The 18529-nt window shown below is 36.4% G+C and overlaps 1 protein-coding gene across 8 annotated transcripts in view; it reads right to left on the bottom strand.

Moving 5' to 3' along the window:
- The window catches only part of FBXW7 (F-box and WD repeat domain containing 7), a 139978-nt gene that overhangs the window by 33931 nt on the left and 87518 nt on the right, over window positions 1–18529 (bottom strand). For 7 of the 8 annotated variants that reach the window (XM_058192146.1, XM_058192150.1, XM_058192148.1 and 4 more), the window contains one exon: window positions 1144–1226. In XM_058192146.1, coding sequence (XP_058048129.1) covers window positions 1144–1226 — 83 coding nt within the window. Of the gene's footprint in view, window positions 1–1143; window positions 1227–3857; window positions 4344–18529 lie in introns of those variants that run through there. The other variant, XM_058192151.1, reaches the window with a different exon arrangement.

The raw sequence follows: 18529 nt of genomic DNA, 5'->3' as shown, positions 1-18529 counted from the left end.
ATTAAGGATGGTATTACAGTGCAAATTAAATTGATTTTTCATAGAGTTAAATAAATTTTCTCTTAAGATTATAGTAAGAATTCCTTTGTATTAACTATTATTTTCATTTGTCTAATAAAAATTCAAGGAATTTTTGATTTCATGGATACAGGTTACTAAATGATGTGAAATCAATTCCAAATATTCGTGCCGTAATTCAAATCCAAAAAGTGACATTGCTTCATAGTAACATTGTCTTTAAAAATGCATTGTTTTATAGGAGTATTTATAATATCCCACCCCCACCAAAGAAACAATCAGAACGATTAGGCTAGAATGGAGTTCTCATATTTTTAATGTTAACTTCAGTCTCAATTTAAATCCAGAGTCACACTTTTGTAAGCTGGCGATCATACAAATATTTATTTATCAAATTTATCTGCTGCTCATCTTGCAGTTCCAAGAAACTCTGAGTATGATAGAGAATTTTTTTTAATATCTTAAAGTTAGCAGTGTTGAAGACATAATTGTGAATAACATATAAATGAATATATTTCAATTCATAAAGAATTTAGAAAAGAATTTATATTTAAATAATAGATAGCCTGTTAAAGCAAGTTTTACAGTGATGCAGATTTGTACATGACAAAATGCAGCAGAATTGTATTTAGTTGTTATGGCAACCAGTTAGTAGTAAAGCTGAACTGAATGCACTGATACTGAAATTCCTGGCCAAAAGAAATTAAAGGGTTGATAAACTGACAAGGCTGGCTCATGATGAATGTATGTTGCTTTAATTTATAAATGGAACTCCACACTCTGGTACGGTTATAATTCAATGAGTCAGGAAGTATCATGCTGTTGCATGCAAGAATATTATGATTAGCATCAAATATATTGTCAATTCTATATTCCAAACAATCCAGTAAACTGTTAAGTGTCCTGACCTGCAAGAGTCTTTGCATGAAGATAGTGCTATTAAAGCCCTATGACCCGTTATTTCTAATTCAGAATTGAAATATTTCTGCAGTTAGCACTTAAATGTCAAATTTCAGTCCTTTGCAGAGAACTGAATTTTGGTTTGACTATAAACATGAAATAGGTGCCTGGACAGCATATGATAAAGTATCTGAAAACAGATGACAGTTTATTATACCAAATTACCTTGTATATTCTGAGACTTTACAGGGCTTCTTTCCCAGTGAGAAAGAACGGACCTCCGAGCCATGGTCTAACTTTCTTTTCATCTGTAAAATGGGACAAGAGAAAAGATGTTAGCTTACTACCTTAAGGTAGAACTGTAATGAACAGTTTATATTACTTTGGGGGGGGGGAGAACCTTCTTTTTATCAACCCTTTAGCCCTTTTGAATGACCACTCTGATTTATAATTTAAAAAAATACAATTTAAATAATTCCAACAGTTCAACAACCTTCTGTGCAATCTTGCATGCCATAATTATTAGGCTTCCAGAATATTTGCTATATTTATTTTTACATGCTTACACATTATAATTTGTCTTCTATAATCTGGTTACATAGGTTTATATGTACTAGCTTTTTAAATTGCTCAGAATGAAAAAAATTGCATAAAAATACAAAGGAGGATGAGATTAAAATGAGATCCACACTGCCCTCACTTTAATAACTTTCTGAAAAGGATTAAAATATGTTTATTCTCCTGGGCCTTGGTATTGGATAGTTATGGAAGTCCTATGAAGTTTTTTTCGATCAGCTGTGTTCTTTCATATATATTTTTTCCCTATTTTTTTTTAATTGTAAGTTGTTCAGAGTTGAGGATTCGGGTGGCCTATAACTGAATGAATAAATATACAAAAAGGTTCTTGCATAATTATTTGGAAAACATTTTATGAAAAGGAATCAAAGACATTAAATTCCTTTTCTGTGAGATGTTCCTTGCATTTCTAACTCCTCTTGACAGATTTAATAATTTTTTTTTTAATGAGAATAATGCGGGGGGGGGAGTGTGAATGTATGGTGATTTAACTCCAATTTGCAGCGAGTTTTTTTTAAAGGTTTTGTTTTAAAAGTATATCTAAAAAGAAAATATACCCAGTAAACAACATATTGAATCAAACAAATTATTAAACGTTAATGCGCTCAGTGATTTTTAGAAACTTCTAGGGAAGCAATTGAAATTAAAACTGTATGCAAGAATTTTATAAAATAGTTTCATTACTGTATGAAATTGCTTAGAACAAGTTTATTAAAATCTATTTATATGCAAACTTTTCAAATTTGACCAATGCAGCCATAACTTGCTGTACACTTGCTAAATAACATAGCATATGTTTGAGCAGAATGATGAATATAGAAATGCATGGATTTTTATCATTGTAGATATTTTATAATACAATAAATGTTTTAAATAACTGCTATCATACCAATACTAATTTTCATATTGGTTTTTTAAAATAGCCTTTGTAATGTCCAAGGTACACTGCCCTTCAAAGCAAATTATGCTTATTTTTTATATTAAATGGATATACGTTAATTATTGAGCTGCTACTGGTGCTTTGGTGAGGATAACAAAGATACAGTAACATTTTCCAAGGCTTTAAAATGTACTTATGGGCTTTAACCCAATGTATTACATTTCATTTTGGACAATATTCTATGTAAATTGCTCTGCATATTCATTTTACTTTCTCAGTATTGAAGCTGTTCATACAGTTAACCTATCTTATGATTCTGGCTCATATGGAGCAGAACTCCGCATGTTACCAAACAAAACTAAAAACCAAAATGTGAAAACAACCTTCTTTTACAAGCATGCCTCTTCTTTAAAACAAGACACAGAATAACAGAAACCATATTTTTACCCATGTGCAGAATAAGGAAACCACTGAAAAAGGACTCCTCATATTACTACGGACAACCCCATATTAACATTAACATGTTTATTCAGGAAAAACGTTTTCAATCTTTAATTTGATTTCCTAAGGGATAGCATGATAAAAAAAGGCGTTCACAGAAAAAAAATATTTTTCTTCAGGCAAATTTTGGGAGTCAGAGCTGTAACAAACTCCCACTTTAAACACAACTTCATTGTCTGAGAAGTACAGGATATATTCAAAACAGTTTCTATAGTTGCCAAACTCTAATTTTCTCAATATTTATATTATAAACTTTTTCAATCCCTGTTTAATCTAGATTGTGAAATATGCAGTAGCTCTGCAATGCACACTGTATTAAAAAAAAGATCGTAATAAATTATTATACATCATCCTATAAAGAAGTTTATTTCCTCCAGAATAATCTAATGCAGAGCTACTACATAATGTAAAACATAATTCATAAATACTTATGAAAACATTTGCATTTTATAGCAAAGTATTATATAGTATTAGCATTATTATTTGAAAGAACAGATCCTGTAGCCTGTTTTCTGCACTGCTATTAGGAATGCACCAGGCACATCTTTAAAATTCCTCCCTGATGCAAATATTTACCTAGAAGCAAATAGAATTATTTGCTTCAAGGGCAGCAGCATTAATAAAAATACTTTTGTAAAGGCAATATGCAAAAGAGAATATGGAGAGAAAGTCTGCTTTAATAAACAGCTTAGAGTGCCGAGCTGAATGTGAAGACCCATTTCAGTCGAAGGTAAATAATTTGATCTTTCCCTGGCTTCTCATGCTGATTTTAAAATAAAAGCATTTCGCATCTCGCTGAGCCTTTTCGCTATTTGCCTTTATCCAGCACACAGAATTTTAAGCATCCAGCCACCCACCAAGAGGCGGGGGGAACCACGGAGATACTGCAGCCATCTACAATGATACGGATTTTTCCTCCCTTCCTCTTCTGCCTAACATACAGAATAATAATGCCTCTTTCGAAAGCGCGCGAGTTACTTACTTTGTAAAAAATCATCTTTAAAGTGCCGTAGAAGCCCATGTTGTCGGTATTTTTCCCCTTTAGAGATTCTGTGCCCCCAAGTATCCGGCTGCTTGGTAGTCGTTGACAATATAAACCTTTTTCAGGTAGATATGTCACAGACTCTAATGTGGACATGCTCGGGCACGTCAGAAAAGGAAGACTGGGCAACAGAACCAGCAGCCAAACTCCGCTGCGAACGAGAAGGAAGCTCGCGGTCCAACAGCTTCGCCCGGCACACATACATACATACGCAGGGGCTTGTCGAAGAAGAACTTGAAGGAATAATGAGATCGGGAGGGAAGATTATTGGAGGAGACTTTGCCCAGTCAAAGCCTCGACTGAAAGGATTCCTCCCTCAGCGGCGCAGAGAGATCGGATTACATCTTCCCTCACGCTGAGAATGGTGCAGTCCAAGTTTCAGCAATGCAGACTGCACATCAATTACATGGTGCTCCGTTCCAAGGAGCCTGTGAGCATACAGCATGGGAAGGACTTCGGCAGGAAATTAAAGCAGCCCCATGCCTTGCTCACATTGGCCACTGGGACTGGGGAAACACGGAAACTCTATCGTTCCGAGTCCGATAATTTATCTCTCTCGTTTTAGACAAGCCGAATAGTACTGGCTAATTCTAAATTGCCAGCTGCAGCAAACAAGTTAATTTTCTCTCATTACAACTGTACTGTGGCCCTCAGGCAAGCTGTCTGCACCTTTAAGCCAAACCTAATGGGTACAGACAATGCTCCATAAAGTACAGTTAATTGTATAATAATCTGAGGTAAGCATTCCTTTTGGCAATCTCATTTATTTGAGAAAAAAAGCTCATGACATTGGAATATTTAACATTCAATCCAATCTTATTAAGCATCATCTACCAGGAAGATACAAATATTAAGCTGCAATTCCAAAATGAGATCATCTAATTCATCTTAAATGTGGCATGCTGAAAATGTTTTCTAATTGCTTTTTGGTTAAAACTAAAATGAAAAATATTTTTTCCATGACTTTCCATAGTAACTTGCTTCCATCACACTTTTTTTGAAGTGTATTTTTAAATCTGTATTCCTTGTTTTAAGATATACTAATTGTAGCCTTTATTCAGAAAGTATGAAATGAAAAAATGAAAGTTACTTAGAAATGTTAACTGAATCAATATCTCAGGAGTCATGTGACCAATTTCTCTTTCACCATTAGATACTCCACAGTAGCCTATAAGGAGGGACATTCAAAGGGAAGGCTTGCATATCCTATCAGGAAACAAGCAGTGCCATGTTCCCTTTGATTAGTTCCTACTATTAGTAAGTACAGCTCACTAATAAAAGGAAGAAAAGAAACTTTTTTAAAATATGTATCAACTCGGAGCAAGACACAATTCTTGATTTCTTATGTTGATTTTAAGAGGAATAAACCATCATCACTTCTTCAGCTAACACATCATGGACAAAGCCATGGTCATTGCTACGAAGAGCTAACCAGATTTATATATATATAGCAGTTCAACATCTATAAAAGGAAAATAAATTATACTGCAGGGAGATAAAAGCAGTACAACATTATTCAGTATGTTCTAGATGACAAACAAAAAACGATCAGCAGAAGTTTGCTAAATCAAGTAGAACTATCACATATTCTGAACATGATGCTTTCTCTACTGTTAATAACTGCAGAATGGCACTTGTCTGCAAGATATGTTCATAGTTTCTCCAGATGGCATCCTTGCCATTAACACTGTACTTTGCCTCCCTCGTACTGTAGTATAAAATATTAAGAAAACGTTTTTCATTTTTTAAAATACTACTTAATTTGTCTACAGTATTATTTACTTGAATAAAATTCCCTTCAAGTAATTTGTTACGCTAAAAATGGTTCTTGGTTGCTGTTTTTTAAGTGTGCATAGAATATGTGAGTTTCTAACTTATTATCTATTAGTAAGCAACTCCACACACCATGATTGTTGTGATACATTTGCATCGTTGTGCTAATTCCAATCATAAGCAATGTAAGAATTATACACATTATATATGTAAGTCGTCGACTTACAACCGTTTGTTTAGTGACCATTCAAACTTACAACGGCACTGAAATAAGTGACTTATGATTGGTTTCCCCATTTATGACTGTTGCAGCATCAATCATGATCAAAATTCAGACATTTGGCAACTGACTTATATTTATGACAATTGCAGTGTCCCAGGGTCATGTGATCACCTTTTGAGACTTTCTTACAAACAAAGTCAATGGGAACTTTGCTTAACAATTGTGTGACAACAACTTAATAACAGCAGTGATTAAGCTGTGGCAAGAAAAGCCATAAAGTGGGGCAAAACTCACTTAACTGTCTCTCTTAGTAACAGAAATTTTAGCTCAAATGTAGTCCTAAATTGAGAACTACCTGTATTAGATAACAATAATGCTGCAGAGAATAAAATATATTTAAACCATTTAATGATTGCTATATATTTGCTTTTTATGCTATTGCTTAGCATAATTGCTTAGCATACAGTCCTGAAACAGTGCAGTTCTTGCCATATTATGAAACATAAGATATAATTCTGTATTTTTTTTCTTCTGTACAGTTGTGTCCAATTCTTAGACTGTCTATAGTTTTCTTGCAAGGTTTTTCAGAAGTGGTTTACCATTGCCTCCTTCCTAGAGCTAAGATAAAGTGACTGGCCCAAGTTTACGCATCTGGCTTTGTCCCTAATGCAGGGCTAGAACTCATAGTCTCCTGGTTTCTACATTGATGCTTTAACAACTACACCAGACTGACTTTCAAAATTCTATATAGAGATAACCAATAAGACATACAAGTATTGCATGTTTATTCTCATCTAATTACAGTCTCATGACAACAGATAGTGGGATCTTGTTTGCTTTTCTTCCCTGGTCAGTCACATCACCCCTTCCATCCACATTACCTCTGAATATTGGAAATTAAGTATGGAATAGGAAGCCAGCTTATGTAGAACCTTTATAATTCAAAACCCTGATAAATTTTCTGATGAAAATTTGATTTTCCAGTAATATTAGAGAATGAAAAACTAGTTTCTATATTATTTCATCGTAGGAACAGTTTAGGAGAGTACATATATGTACCCCAGGATAAACATGGGGCACCAATACAGTATATATTGTATACTGTATACATACATACATACACACACATACACACATACATGGATAATTCACAAATAGCAGAACCAGTTTGGTGTAGTGGTTAATGTGCTAGCCTAGAAATCAGAGACAGTCAATTCTAGTCCACATGAAAGCCAGCTTGGTGACTTAATGGCAGCCACTCTCTTTAAGCCCACCCCACTTCATACAGTTACTACTACAGTACAAATAGAAGGAATATTATGTATGCTTATCATCTTGAGTTACTTATAAAGTAATAAAGATAGGATAAAAATCTAATAAATTAAATATAATAAAATAAATAAATTTAGTTAGAAAAATCTATTTGAAATATCACACAGTACAATATCCAATTTAGAACACAACAGGTTTATAGACAAGAAGTAACTCAATGGCCAAATACATGCCCTAGATTCAAACCATTTAAAAAGTTACAAAGTATCTTTGTCTATGAAGTGATGAGATGATAGACTTTGTCTATGAAGTGATGAGATGATAGACTTGCTGTGGAGAAAGTCAAACAAAATGTTCACTTTACGTCCTTAAAGACTTATTACACCTGGTCTCTCCAACTATTCTTGATACAGTTATTAGATATATTTTGTATCTTGTTGGCATGCAAAACAAATTTCTAGAGGAAGTAAGAAGTTAATATTATTTTAATCATTATTTTTTCAGATATACCTCTATTCTCTTCAAAACAGATATGTAGCATAGTTTAATGGACTCCTGTGTTTCATTTTATTATGACAAATTCTCCAAAATTCAGGAAAAAAGCTGGTATTAAATAAGGTAATAACATAAAAATTTACAGGAAATTAGGCTGTTGTCTCAATAGTAAGGGGGGAAGAAATGAAAGTCCACAATTTACAAAAAGAATTGAGGTGCCAAGATTAAGTCTGTCAAAAACAAATACTTAATTAACAACTTTCCAGTAATAATAATAAATAAATCAGGCATAAAAAGGAATCAAGTGAGGATGAAGGAATCAAGAATACTCTGATCTGTTAGAGAAGGCAATCAGCTCCCTCAAGCTGCAACCTAAGTAAGTGCAGGTTATTTACTCATGCACAATTATTTTAAATAGTTGCAAGAACAATTTTTAAAATTTAAAGTTAGCAAATGTAAATACTAAATTATTAATTATAAAAATTATATCCTTATTATGAGGAGGAAGAGGAGGAAAACTTATTAGGAAGCCAAAATTCAAAATTGAGGAACCAATATTGAGTTCCACTCTATAATTTCTTCATAACCAGTATCCTATAATAAAATAGTTGCTCCATTTACGTTGGTATAGTTGAGAAGTTTTAAAGCATATTGTAGACTATCATCTGAATGTCTTAAAATTGCCATGGTGGTTTAGAAAGACAGGCAGGCAGGCAAGCAGACGGATAGATTCAGAGCTGTACTATGTAGTACTATATAGAAGGCAAATTACTTGGAGGCTTTAAAATGAAGTCTAAAATGAATATATAGCTGTTCATCTCGTTTTGGTTAAAAAAAGGAACATTTGTTTTGTTTGCTATTCATCCAATTAATGGATGAATGTTAGAGGAAAAGAAGGCTATGCCTATAGTTTTATGCCCTTTATCGATAGTGCTTGTTCTTGGTTGTTACTATTAAAGACCAGAACGATTACAAGACCATCTTTATAAATGATCATGAAAAAAGCAGCCTACCTTCCATATATAAATGAGACCTGCGTAGACCCAGAGGGTCAGTGTTTCTCTTTCAAAATTGTGCCTGTCTGGATTTCCTAGGTGATATCAGCTTGGACTCCAGATCAACAAAGATGAGGTAGCAGTTGTCATTTGGGAAAGCTTGATGGCTTTCAGAGGTTCTGTAATGCATTTAAACTGGATGAGAGACCTTGATGCAAAAGATGATTCTATCTACAAGCTGGCAGTGAAATCCCTAAATCTTGTAGTCCTTGAGGATTTTAACACGTTTCTGGATAACACAGACTTATTCTATCAATTATGATCCTGATCGAAAAACATTTAAGATCTTGAAGTATCCTAAAGGAAACACATGATCTATTTTTTGTCTTGGGGCATTGCAACATGATTTGAAGGTAAAGATGTTACTATTACTCCTCTATCATAATCGGATTAGTCTTTAACGGTATTGCAGCTTGCTGGAGCTACTCCACCCTTAAAATTAGGTAGAACCATTAGATAGGTCTGCCCCAGGCAGTACTGGACCTGGAGGATTTCAGCAACAGCTTAGGGTTTTTCCTAAGGTTCTGGTGGGCTTTGTGTCCGGGGCTATCAGTACTCTGAGGTATACCAGATAAAAAATAAGATACCAGAATTTCAGGAATGCTACTTTATTATTATAGGGGTAAGAAAAAAAAATCTTAAAAGCTTGTCCAAGTTCTCATATTAAAGATTACATTGCTGTAATAGAGCAGTGAAATATAATTATTTATATATGGTTACCACATGCACATATAGGTGACAAATAGCCATTTTCAGATGAATCTTTTCTTGGATTACTCAAATCACACAATCCAAAGCAATCTGGTGAAAAGGGTTCTCAAAAATGCTGATAGCTTTATTTTGATTAAGCTGTTCCAGTCAAAGTAAAAATATTTATTTTTTGTTTCATTAGCTGGGAAGGTATTATTCTGTGTCTTTTAAGGAAGTAGATGGTATACTTAAGGAAGGACTTGAATTCAGAGTCTCCCACTTTCTAGCGTGGTGCCTTAACCACTAAACCAAAGTGATATTGCCTTACCTTACAGTTGTAGATGTATGTCTGCATAATATAAAGTTAGGCTATGTCTTATTACAGATCACCTTCTGATCAGAAAATACTGCAAATCCAAGAAAGATTAGGAAAAAAAATTATGTTCTGTTTCATATATGCCCACTGACAATAAATTTCTTAAAAATGAAAACAAAATCCTACTTTAATATATATTACCTTATCCAAGCTGTGATCTCTCTGAAGTAATTACAAAAATAAGAAATAGAGGTTTTAGCAAGTTCTTTTAAGTTTTTTTTTAACTTATTGTCATTCAGGGTCTTATAAAATTTTAGAATAGAATAGAATAGAATAGAATAGAATAGAATAGAATAGAATAGAATAGAATAGAATAGAATAGAATAGAATTAGCCAAGTGTGATTGGACACACAAGGAATTTGTCTTGGTGCACATGCTCTCAGTGTACATAAAAGAAAAGATACTTTCATCAAGGTACAACATTTACAACACTTAATGATGGTCATAGGGTACAAATTTAACACTTAATGGTACAACACTTAATGATAATCATAGGATACAAATAAGCAATCAGGAAACAATCAATATCAATAAAATCAGAAGGATTACCAGCAACAAAGTTACAATCATACAGTCATAAGTGGAAGGAGATGGCTGATGGGAACAATGAGAAGATTAATAGTGCAGATTTAGTAAATAGTTCAACAGTGTTGAGGGAATTATTTGTTTAGCAGTGATGGCCTTCGGAAAAAACTGTTCTTGTGTCCAATTGTTCTGGTGTGCAGTGCTCTATAGCGTCGTTTTGAGGGTAGGAATTGAAACAGTTTATGTCCAGGATGTGAGGGATCTGTAAATATTTTCACGGCCCTCTTCTTGATTCGTGCAGTATACAGGTCCTCAATGGAAGGCAGGTTGGTAGCAATTACTTTTTCTGCAGTTCTAATGATCCTCTGAAGTCTGTGTCTGTCTTGTTGGGTTGTAGAACCAAACCTGACAGTTATAGAGGTGCAAATGACAGACTCAATAATTCCTCTGTAGAACTGGATCAGCAGCTCCTTGGACAGTTTGAGCTTTTTGAGTTGGCACAGAAAGAACATTCTTTATTGTCCTTTTTTGATGATGTTTTTGATGTCAGTTGTCCATTTTAGATCTTGCGATATGGTAGAACCTAGAAATTTGAAGGTTTCTACTGTTGATACTATGTTGTCTAGTATTTGAGAGGTGGAAGTATGGAAGGGTTTTTCCTAAAGTCTACCACCATTTCTATGATTTTGAGTGTGTTCTATTTGCTCGGTATGCAAATTGCAAGGGGTCTAACAGCGGATCCGTGATGGTTTTCAAGTAGGACAGCACTAGCCTTTCAAAGGTTTTCATGATTACAGATGTTAAAGCAACTGGTCTGTAGTTATTCAGTTCCTTGATGGTGGGCTTATTCAGCAATGGGATGATGGTAGAGCGTTTGAAGCAAGAAGGAACATAGCGCATCTCTAGTGATTTATTGAAGATATGGGTGAAGATGGGGGCCAATTGGTCAAATTTAATAAATAAAAAAATAAAAAAAATAAAAAATAAAAAAAAGTTCATACAGACCAAGGCTTCAACTGAAAAGGTAAGTGAACACATTTATCCAAATCAAATCAATTATTTTGCTATGTTGCAAGATCAGAAAATACTCCTCAAGCTGGTGGGAAAATTTATTTGAACAATTTCTATCTATGATTTATAAAGTGAGGGCTTTTAAATCTGTATTCTCAGAGATTTCCCATGATAAGAAAACAGCCTCTTTATTCTGATAAAAGACTTGGTTATGAAGAGGCCTTGATTCACAAGCATTTCACTTTCACTTTTTTTATATAAAAGATATTTGCCCTGGCGATAAGGTTTGGGGGTGTTGAGATTTTTTTATCCCACCCTTTATTATTTTTTATAAATCGCTCAAGGCAGCAAACATACCTTCCTTCCTTTACCAATTTTTCCCCAAGAATACTGTGAGATGAATTGGGCTGAGAGTGTGTTACTGTTCTAAAATCATCCAGGCATCTTTCATGCCTAAGGAAAGACTAGAACATACAGTTACTACCTTTTAACAACTAAGTTGAATTCAGTGTCTTTTTAGAGTAGGAGGGGGAAATGTTTTGTAACATTTTTAAGTGTCAGGATTTTTTGCAGCAACTTGCTTTGCTTGATTGTTTAACAGCAAAATCTCCATCAATTCATCTAAACAAATCTACTTGTGGGTGACATAATAACCTCTATATAGTACTCAAATGTAGCAGATGACAAGTTCAAAGCTAATAAAGCTTTTATCTCAAAAGGTCATTGTTACTTAAATTACTTTGGATAATTTAATGATAATGTTATTCACTAAATCATTCTCAATGCTTAAACAAAAGCCTCATTAATGTAATAAAACATTAAGTCCCCACCTACATTCATCATGAAGAAATACCTTGCAATTAAGAATGTCAGACGCCGTGAGCTGAAAACGCACCTATTTATTCAAGCGGGACTGGCCTAAAATTTTATTGGGGTTATTTATTTTTAATGTTTTAAACTGTTTTAAATTTGGCCACTTATAATATGTTTGTTTTAATTTCTTTTAATGTTTATACTGTGATTTTTACTTGGCTGTACACCGCCCTGAGTCCTTTGGGAGAAGGGCGGTATAAAAATTCAATAAAATAAAATAAAAATAAATAAATAAATAAGTAACTAAAAACAGGAGTTAAGTTCAAAGCGGTAACCATTTATTGCATGCTACCTATACCCAAGAATACAATCCACTAATGGTCAAGGCAAATTGGCACTAGATAAGGGTCAATGGAATTCACAGGGGACTGGACATAGAACTCTTGTAGCTGCGTAAGGATTCCATGAGATTCTCAGTTATCCAGGTCATGGTTGTCCCAAAGGTGCTTTTTCAAGGAGAAGTGTCTCCTTCCTTTCTAATTTCATAAGACCGCTAATATCTAACTGTCCCAGGGCCTTTGGGGAATAATATGGGTAGTTTGGGGAATTCCAGTTGCTAAGCAATACAGTCTTTCAGTCATCATGTGACCAGACTCAATATTACATCCATTTTTCCCACAGTTATTAAGCAGATCACTGTAATGCATCAACCAAATTATGCAGATGTTAAGCAAATATATACCGTAGTTGTTAAACGAATCTGGCTTTCTCCATTGACTTTACTTGTTGGAAGCCAGCTGGGAAGGCCATAAATCACAATCCTGGGACTGCAAGAGTTGCAACCGTCCTACATGCAAGCTGATTTCCAAGCAACCAAGTTGAAATCATGTGACTGTGGAGCTATTGTGACAGTTGTAACTTACAGGATGGGTTATAAATTACTTTTCCGCACCATCGTAAATTTGAACTGTCATTAAATGAATGATCTTAAGTTGAGGATTATCTGTATGTGGCGTGAATAAGTTACATCACCATTGATTGCATTTCTTATGTTGCCCTTCTTTTACTACTTATAATGTATAATAATGCTGTATTTATTGTTTTATGTATGGAGTCTTTGTGATACAAACAGCATATACTTTGTTTCATCTTTATTTATTTATAATAATCTGCCAGACCAATATCTTTTTAATAATAAAAAGACTTAAATTATATTAAATTTTGCTATTTAGCTTTGATTTTCTCTATTCTTGCCATTTTTGATTATCCATTTTATAAAGAATAAAAAATTTTTTAAAAAAGCTTTCAAATACAGCAATTTTTCTGTCCTTATAGCTTTAGCCCTTGATAAGAGTTTCGGTGAATTTTTTTAAAATTAATAGGTTCCACAGTCTGAAAAAGTTTGGGAAGCACTGATTGATAGCTTGGGCTGGCAGACCAAAGGAACTTAGAGCTAGATGTTTCCCATTCCTTCAATAAACTCACAGCTAGCATGCTGTCATGAGATTATTGTTTTTTAAAAAAGGAAAAGACAATACTTTCATTTAAAAATAACAAATATTTTTAGGACGAAAATAAATAAGCTTCCAAAGTGGAAGTCTTATTCTCTTGGAGAGCATACAGCTCATATAATAACTGAAGGGCTGAATGTTCTTTATCTAAACAAATCTGATCTGAGTTTTATTGTTCTGGATCTAAAATCAGTTACTATGGCTAGACATTGTTTTAGCATTCCCATGGCTTCACGTATATCACAAGGAAAAAGCAGATTTGTACATAAAATCATTACTTCATTATTTTCTGTAGAAAATATGGAATTTTACATGACTTTAAAAACTAATCCCAAAAACTAAATTAAAAAATATCCAGCACTACTCTTTCTAAAATAACTGTTCAAATATGAATAGAATCACTACAATATTCTCTGCTGCATCTCAGTTCAAATAATATTTCCATGAAGATTCTGCAATTGATAGTATGAGAAAAGGCATTCAAGCAAGTAGAAACAATAAAACTGTATTATAACATGAAGTAGTTTGGGGATGATGTAAACAAAAAAATATATCTTATTACAATCTCTATCCTAGAAGGATAAATTTATATCAGATTTGCTGCAATGGGATCATGTGCATGTTACATTTGCTTTTTAGGAAAAAGACAAAAGAAAGGCATTTTGACTTAGCTGGTCAAGATTTCTGGGTCTGCTTTATTTATAAATTCCCAGATTTTTTTGCATTTTTAAAAAAACAATTCATATCATATGTGAGAAATTTATATTGGTAATTTTTAATTCTGACTATATCATTTCTCTATATTTTTAAAATGTTAACATATTTATTATTATTTTATCTCATATTTATTACTTTAAAACATAAAGTTTGCATTTCTTTTCTTCATGATGTTGCTATTATAATTCCTATGGGATGAATCAAATGTAACAGAATCTTTCAGTTTATGCATAACTTTATGCAGGGCCACGGTGTGGCTCAGGCTGTAAGATAGCCTGTTATTAAACACAGCTGCCTGCAATTACTGCAGGCTCGAGTCCCACCAGGCCCAAGGTTGACTCAGCCTTCCATCCTTTATAAGGTAGGTAAAATGAGGACCCAGATTGTTGGAGGCAATAAGTTGACTTTGTATATAATATACAAATGGATGAAGACTATTGCTAACATAGTGTAAGCCGCCCTGAGTCTTCGGAGAAGGGCGGGATATAAATGTAAATTAAAAAAAACCCAAAAGCTACATTTATACTAGTCTTTGGATGACATAAATTATTAAATAATTAATTGAAGTCCATTATTGTATTTGGATGATGTACAAGATGATTTTGGAGTTTTAGGACAAAAATGTTTCTAAAGGATGCCTGCTAATTAGTTAAAGAGCCAGTGTCATGGTCAGATCATTTTCTTCTTCGCCTAGACTTTCGGACCGCCGCTCACCACCGCAGGGAGACGGAGCCAATGCGTTGGTTCCGTCCCAGGCGCCTGATGGACCCGGAGAGGTTCCGGACGGAGCTTGGGCCGTTCCCTGAGGATCTTACCCACGGCACGACTGAAGAACTGGTTGCGGCCTGGGAACGGGCCGCGGCTGGGGCTTTGGACCGTGTCGTGCCTTTGCGGCCTCTGACCCGGCGTAGATCTCAATTGGCTCCCTGGTTTTCCGAGGAGCTGAGAGAGATGAAACGCCGGAGAAGACGCCTAGAGAGTACTTGGAGGTCTAGCTGTTCCGAGGCTGATCGGACACTAGTGAGGTCCTTTACTAGGACCTACCTAGTGGCAATGAGGGAGGCGAAACGTTCCTACGTTTCCACCCTCATTGCATCGGCAGATAACCGCCCGGCCGCCCTGTTTCGGGTGACCCGTTCCCTCCTCCATCAAGAGGGACGGGATGACCCCTTACAGGGACGAGCTGAGGAGTTTAACGGTTATCTATACGATAAAATCGTTCAGCTTTGGGATAGTTTGGACCAAGATTGCGATGATCCAGCTGAGATGACAGAGACACGTCTTGTTGAGGTTATTTGGGATGAGTTTGAGTCTGTGGCTCCCGAGGACATGGACAGGTTGCTGGGGAGGTTACATGCAATTACATGTTTACTGGACCCGTGCCCTTCCTGGTTAGTGCTGGCTGCTCAGGAAGTGACACTAGGCTGGCTCCAGGGGATTATAAATGCTTCTTTGATGGAAGGGGTTTTCCCCGCCGCCTTGAAAGAGACGGTGGTGAGACCTCTCCTCAAGAAGCCTTCCCTGGACCCAGCTATTTTGGGTAATTACCGTCCAGTCTCCAACCTTCGCTTTGTGGCGAAGGTTGTAGAGAGTGTGGTTGCATGGCAGCTCCCTCGGCACCTGGAGGAAACTGTCTATCTAGACCCGTTCCAGTCTGGCTTCCGACCCGGTTATAGCACGGAGACGGCTTTGGTCGCGTTGGTGGATGACCTCTGGAGGGCCAGGGACAGGGGTTGTTCCTCTGCCTTGGTCCTATTAGATCTCTCAGCGGCCTTCGATACCATCGACCATGGTATCCTGCTGCGCCGGTTGGAGGGATTGGGAGTGGGGGGCACCGTTTATCGGTGGTTCTCCTCCTATCTCTCTGACCGGTCGCAGACGGTGTTGACAGGGGGGCAGAGGTCGTCCTCGAGGCGCCTCACTTGTGGAGTGCCTCAGGGGTCGATTCTCTCGCCTACCCTGTTCAACATCTATATGAAGCCGCTGGGTGAGGTCATCAGTGGTTTCGGGGTGAGTTATCATCTGTACGCTGATGATACTCAGCTGTATTTTTCCACCCCGGACCACCCCAACGAAGCGGTCAAAGTGCTGTCCCGGTGTTTGGAGGCTGTACGGGTCTGGATGGGGAGAAACAGACTCAAGCTCAATCCCTCCAAGACGGAGTGGCTGTGGATGCCGGCATCCCGGTACAGTCAGCTGCGGGTGCAGCTGACTGTTGGGGGCGAGTTAGTGGCCCCAAAGGAGGTGGTTCGCAACTTGGGCGTCCTCCTGGATGGACGGCTGTCTTTTGATGAACACCTGGCGGCCGTCGCCAGGAGGGCCTTTTACCAAGTTCGCTTGGTTCGCCAGTTGCGTCCCTTCCTTGACCGGGATGCCTTATGCACGGTCACTCACGCTCTGGTTACGTCTAGGCTGGATTATTGCAATGCTCTTTACATGGGGCTGCCCTTGAGGTGCACCCGGAGGCTGCAGTTAGTCCAGAATGCGGCTGCGCGAGTAGTAACGGGAGCCGCTCGTGGCTCCCACGTGACATCGCTGCTCCGTAGCTTGCACTGGCTTCCTGTGGTCTTTCGGGTGCGCTTCAAGATTTTGGTAACTATCTTTAAAGCGCCCATGGCTTAGGACCCGGTACTTACGAGACCGCCTGCTGTTACCCTTTGCCTCCCACCGACCAGACGCCTCACAGAGAGGGTCTTCTCAGGGTGCCGTCCGCCAAACAGTGTCGGCTGGCGGCCCCCAGGAGTAGGGCCTTCTCTGTGGGGGCAGTGACGCTCTGGAACGAACTTCCCCCTGGCCTGCGTCAAGTGCCTGATCTTCGGACCTTCCGCCGTGAGCTCAAAACATATCTATTTATTAAAGCGGGACTGGCATAATTTGTGTTGAATTTTAAATTGGGTATTCTTAATATTTTTAAATTTTTAAATCTAAATTTTAATAATCAGCCTTTAAAATTTGCTCTTTTTAATTGTTGTTTTAAATTGTATATATTTTGTTTTTATTCTGGCTGTACTCCCTGAGTCCTTCGGGAGAAGGGCGGTATAAAAATTTAATAAAATAAAATAAATAAATAAATAAATAATTGCAGCTATTAATAGAATTATATGAATACCCAATAGAATATCATCTAGAATATTTATGCAAGCAGTTTATTTAAATATGTTCAGTTTAATATTAAATAAAATCTTATCTTCAAGTAGAAACTACTTCCCTCCCTCAAAATAGGAAAATGTTGATTTGTGTAAAATTTTTGGTTCAGTGCTCTTATTTGTTTATCAGTAGTGGCTCTGTAGTACTCTGAAATTCTGAAACTAAACACGTTGGGTTCCACTAGCTAGGTCCTTTTATGTGCAAAGATATATTTTACAATTGTCTTATGATTATTTCCCAAATTTGTAACTATTGTTTCTTTATTAAAATATTTATGTTTTGTCTTTCAGTGAGATAATAAAGGCCAATAGATAATGAACAAGTCATATCATCAATGGGAAAATTGAGTAGACAGTTGTGCATTTTCCACTTTCGTCCATTAATTTATATTCTTAAAAGGGTTTCCAAAAGCTGAATACCTCTCAAGCTCTGAATTCATAGGCTGACCTTAGTCTTTCTCAGAATGATTTTTAATGTAGTCTGCTATCAGCAAAATCCGTTTAAAACACATGCCCCATCTGCCAGTTTCCCAAATGCAAAAGAACTTCTTATACTTGCAGACAGTGCAGCTTCTGCCTGCTTCACTCTTCTAAATACCAGCTGTATGATAATGAGCAAAAACAGCCGAAAAATACTGCATAGTAACAAAGCTGGTACGAAATGGGCAAAACAACGCTCCCACTCAAAGCAGCAGTGGCAGCATGAACTTTACAGATTATCCATTGAACAGAGATGGGGGAGGTTTGGGGGGAAAAGAAAAGGGCCTGTACAGATAGTTAAAGAAGGGGGGCAATCCACGGGGAAGAATGAAACTCAAGAAGGGGTACAGGCACTGAATGAAAAGCCTAAATTCTAAAGTACTTTTGTTAATATGCATGAATCAGTTCTTCACATTTTCTACAGCTTACTTCTGATGTACTAATGATATGCCAATTGCCATTCTGATCATTTACATATTCAGCCTATTTCCCAAAAAAGGCAGAAATTTCCTATAAAAGTTGTC

This window comes from Ahaetulla prasina, chromosome 8, assembly GCF_028640845.1.
Source record: "Ahaetulla prasina isolate Xishuangbanna chromosome 8, ASM2864084v1, whole genome shotgun sequence".
In the NCBI taxonomy this organism is placed as follows: domain Eukaryota; kingdom Metazoa; phylum Chordata; class Lepidosauria; order Squamata; family Colubridae; genus Ahaetulla; species Ahaetulla prasina.
The sequence above is the reverse complement of the archived record's forward strand: the minus strand, read 5'-3'. Positions and strand labels throughout refer to the sequence as shown.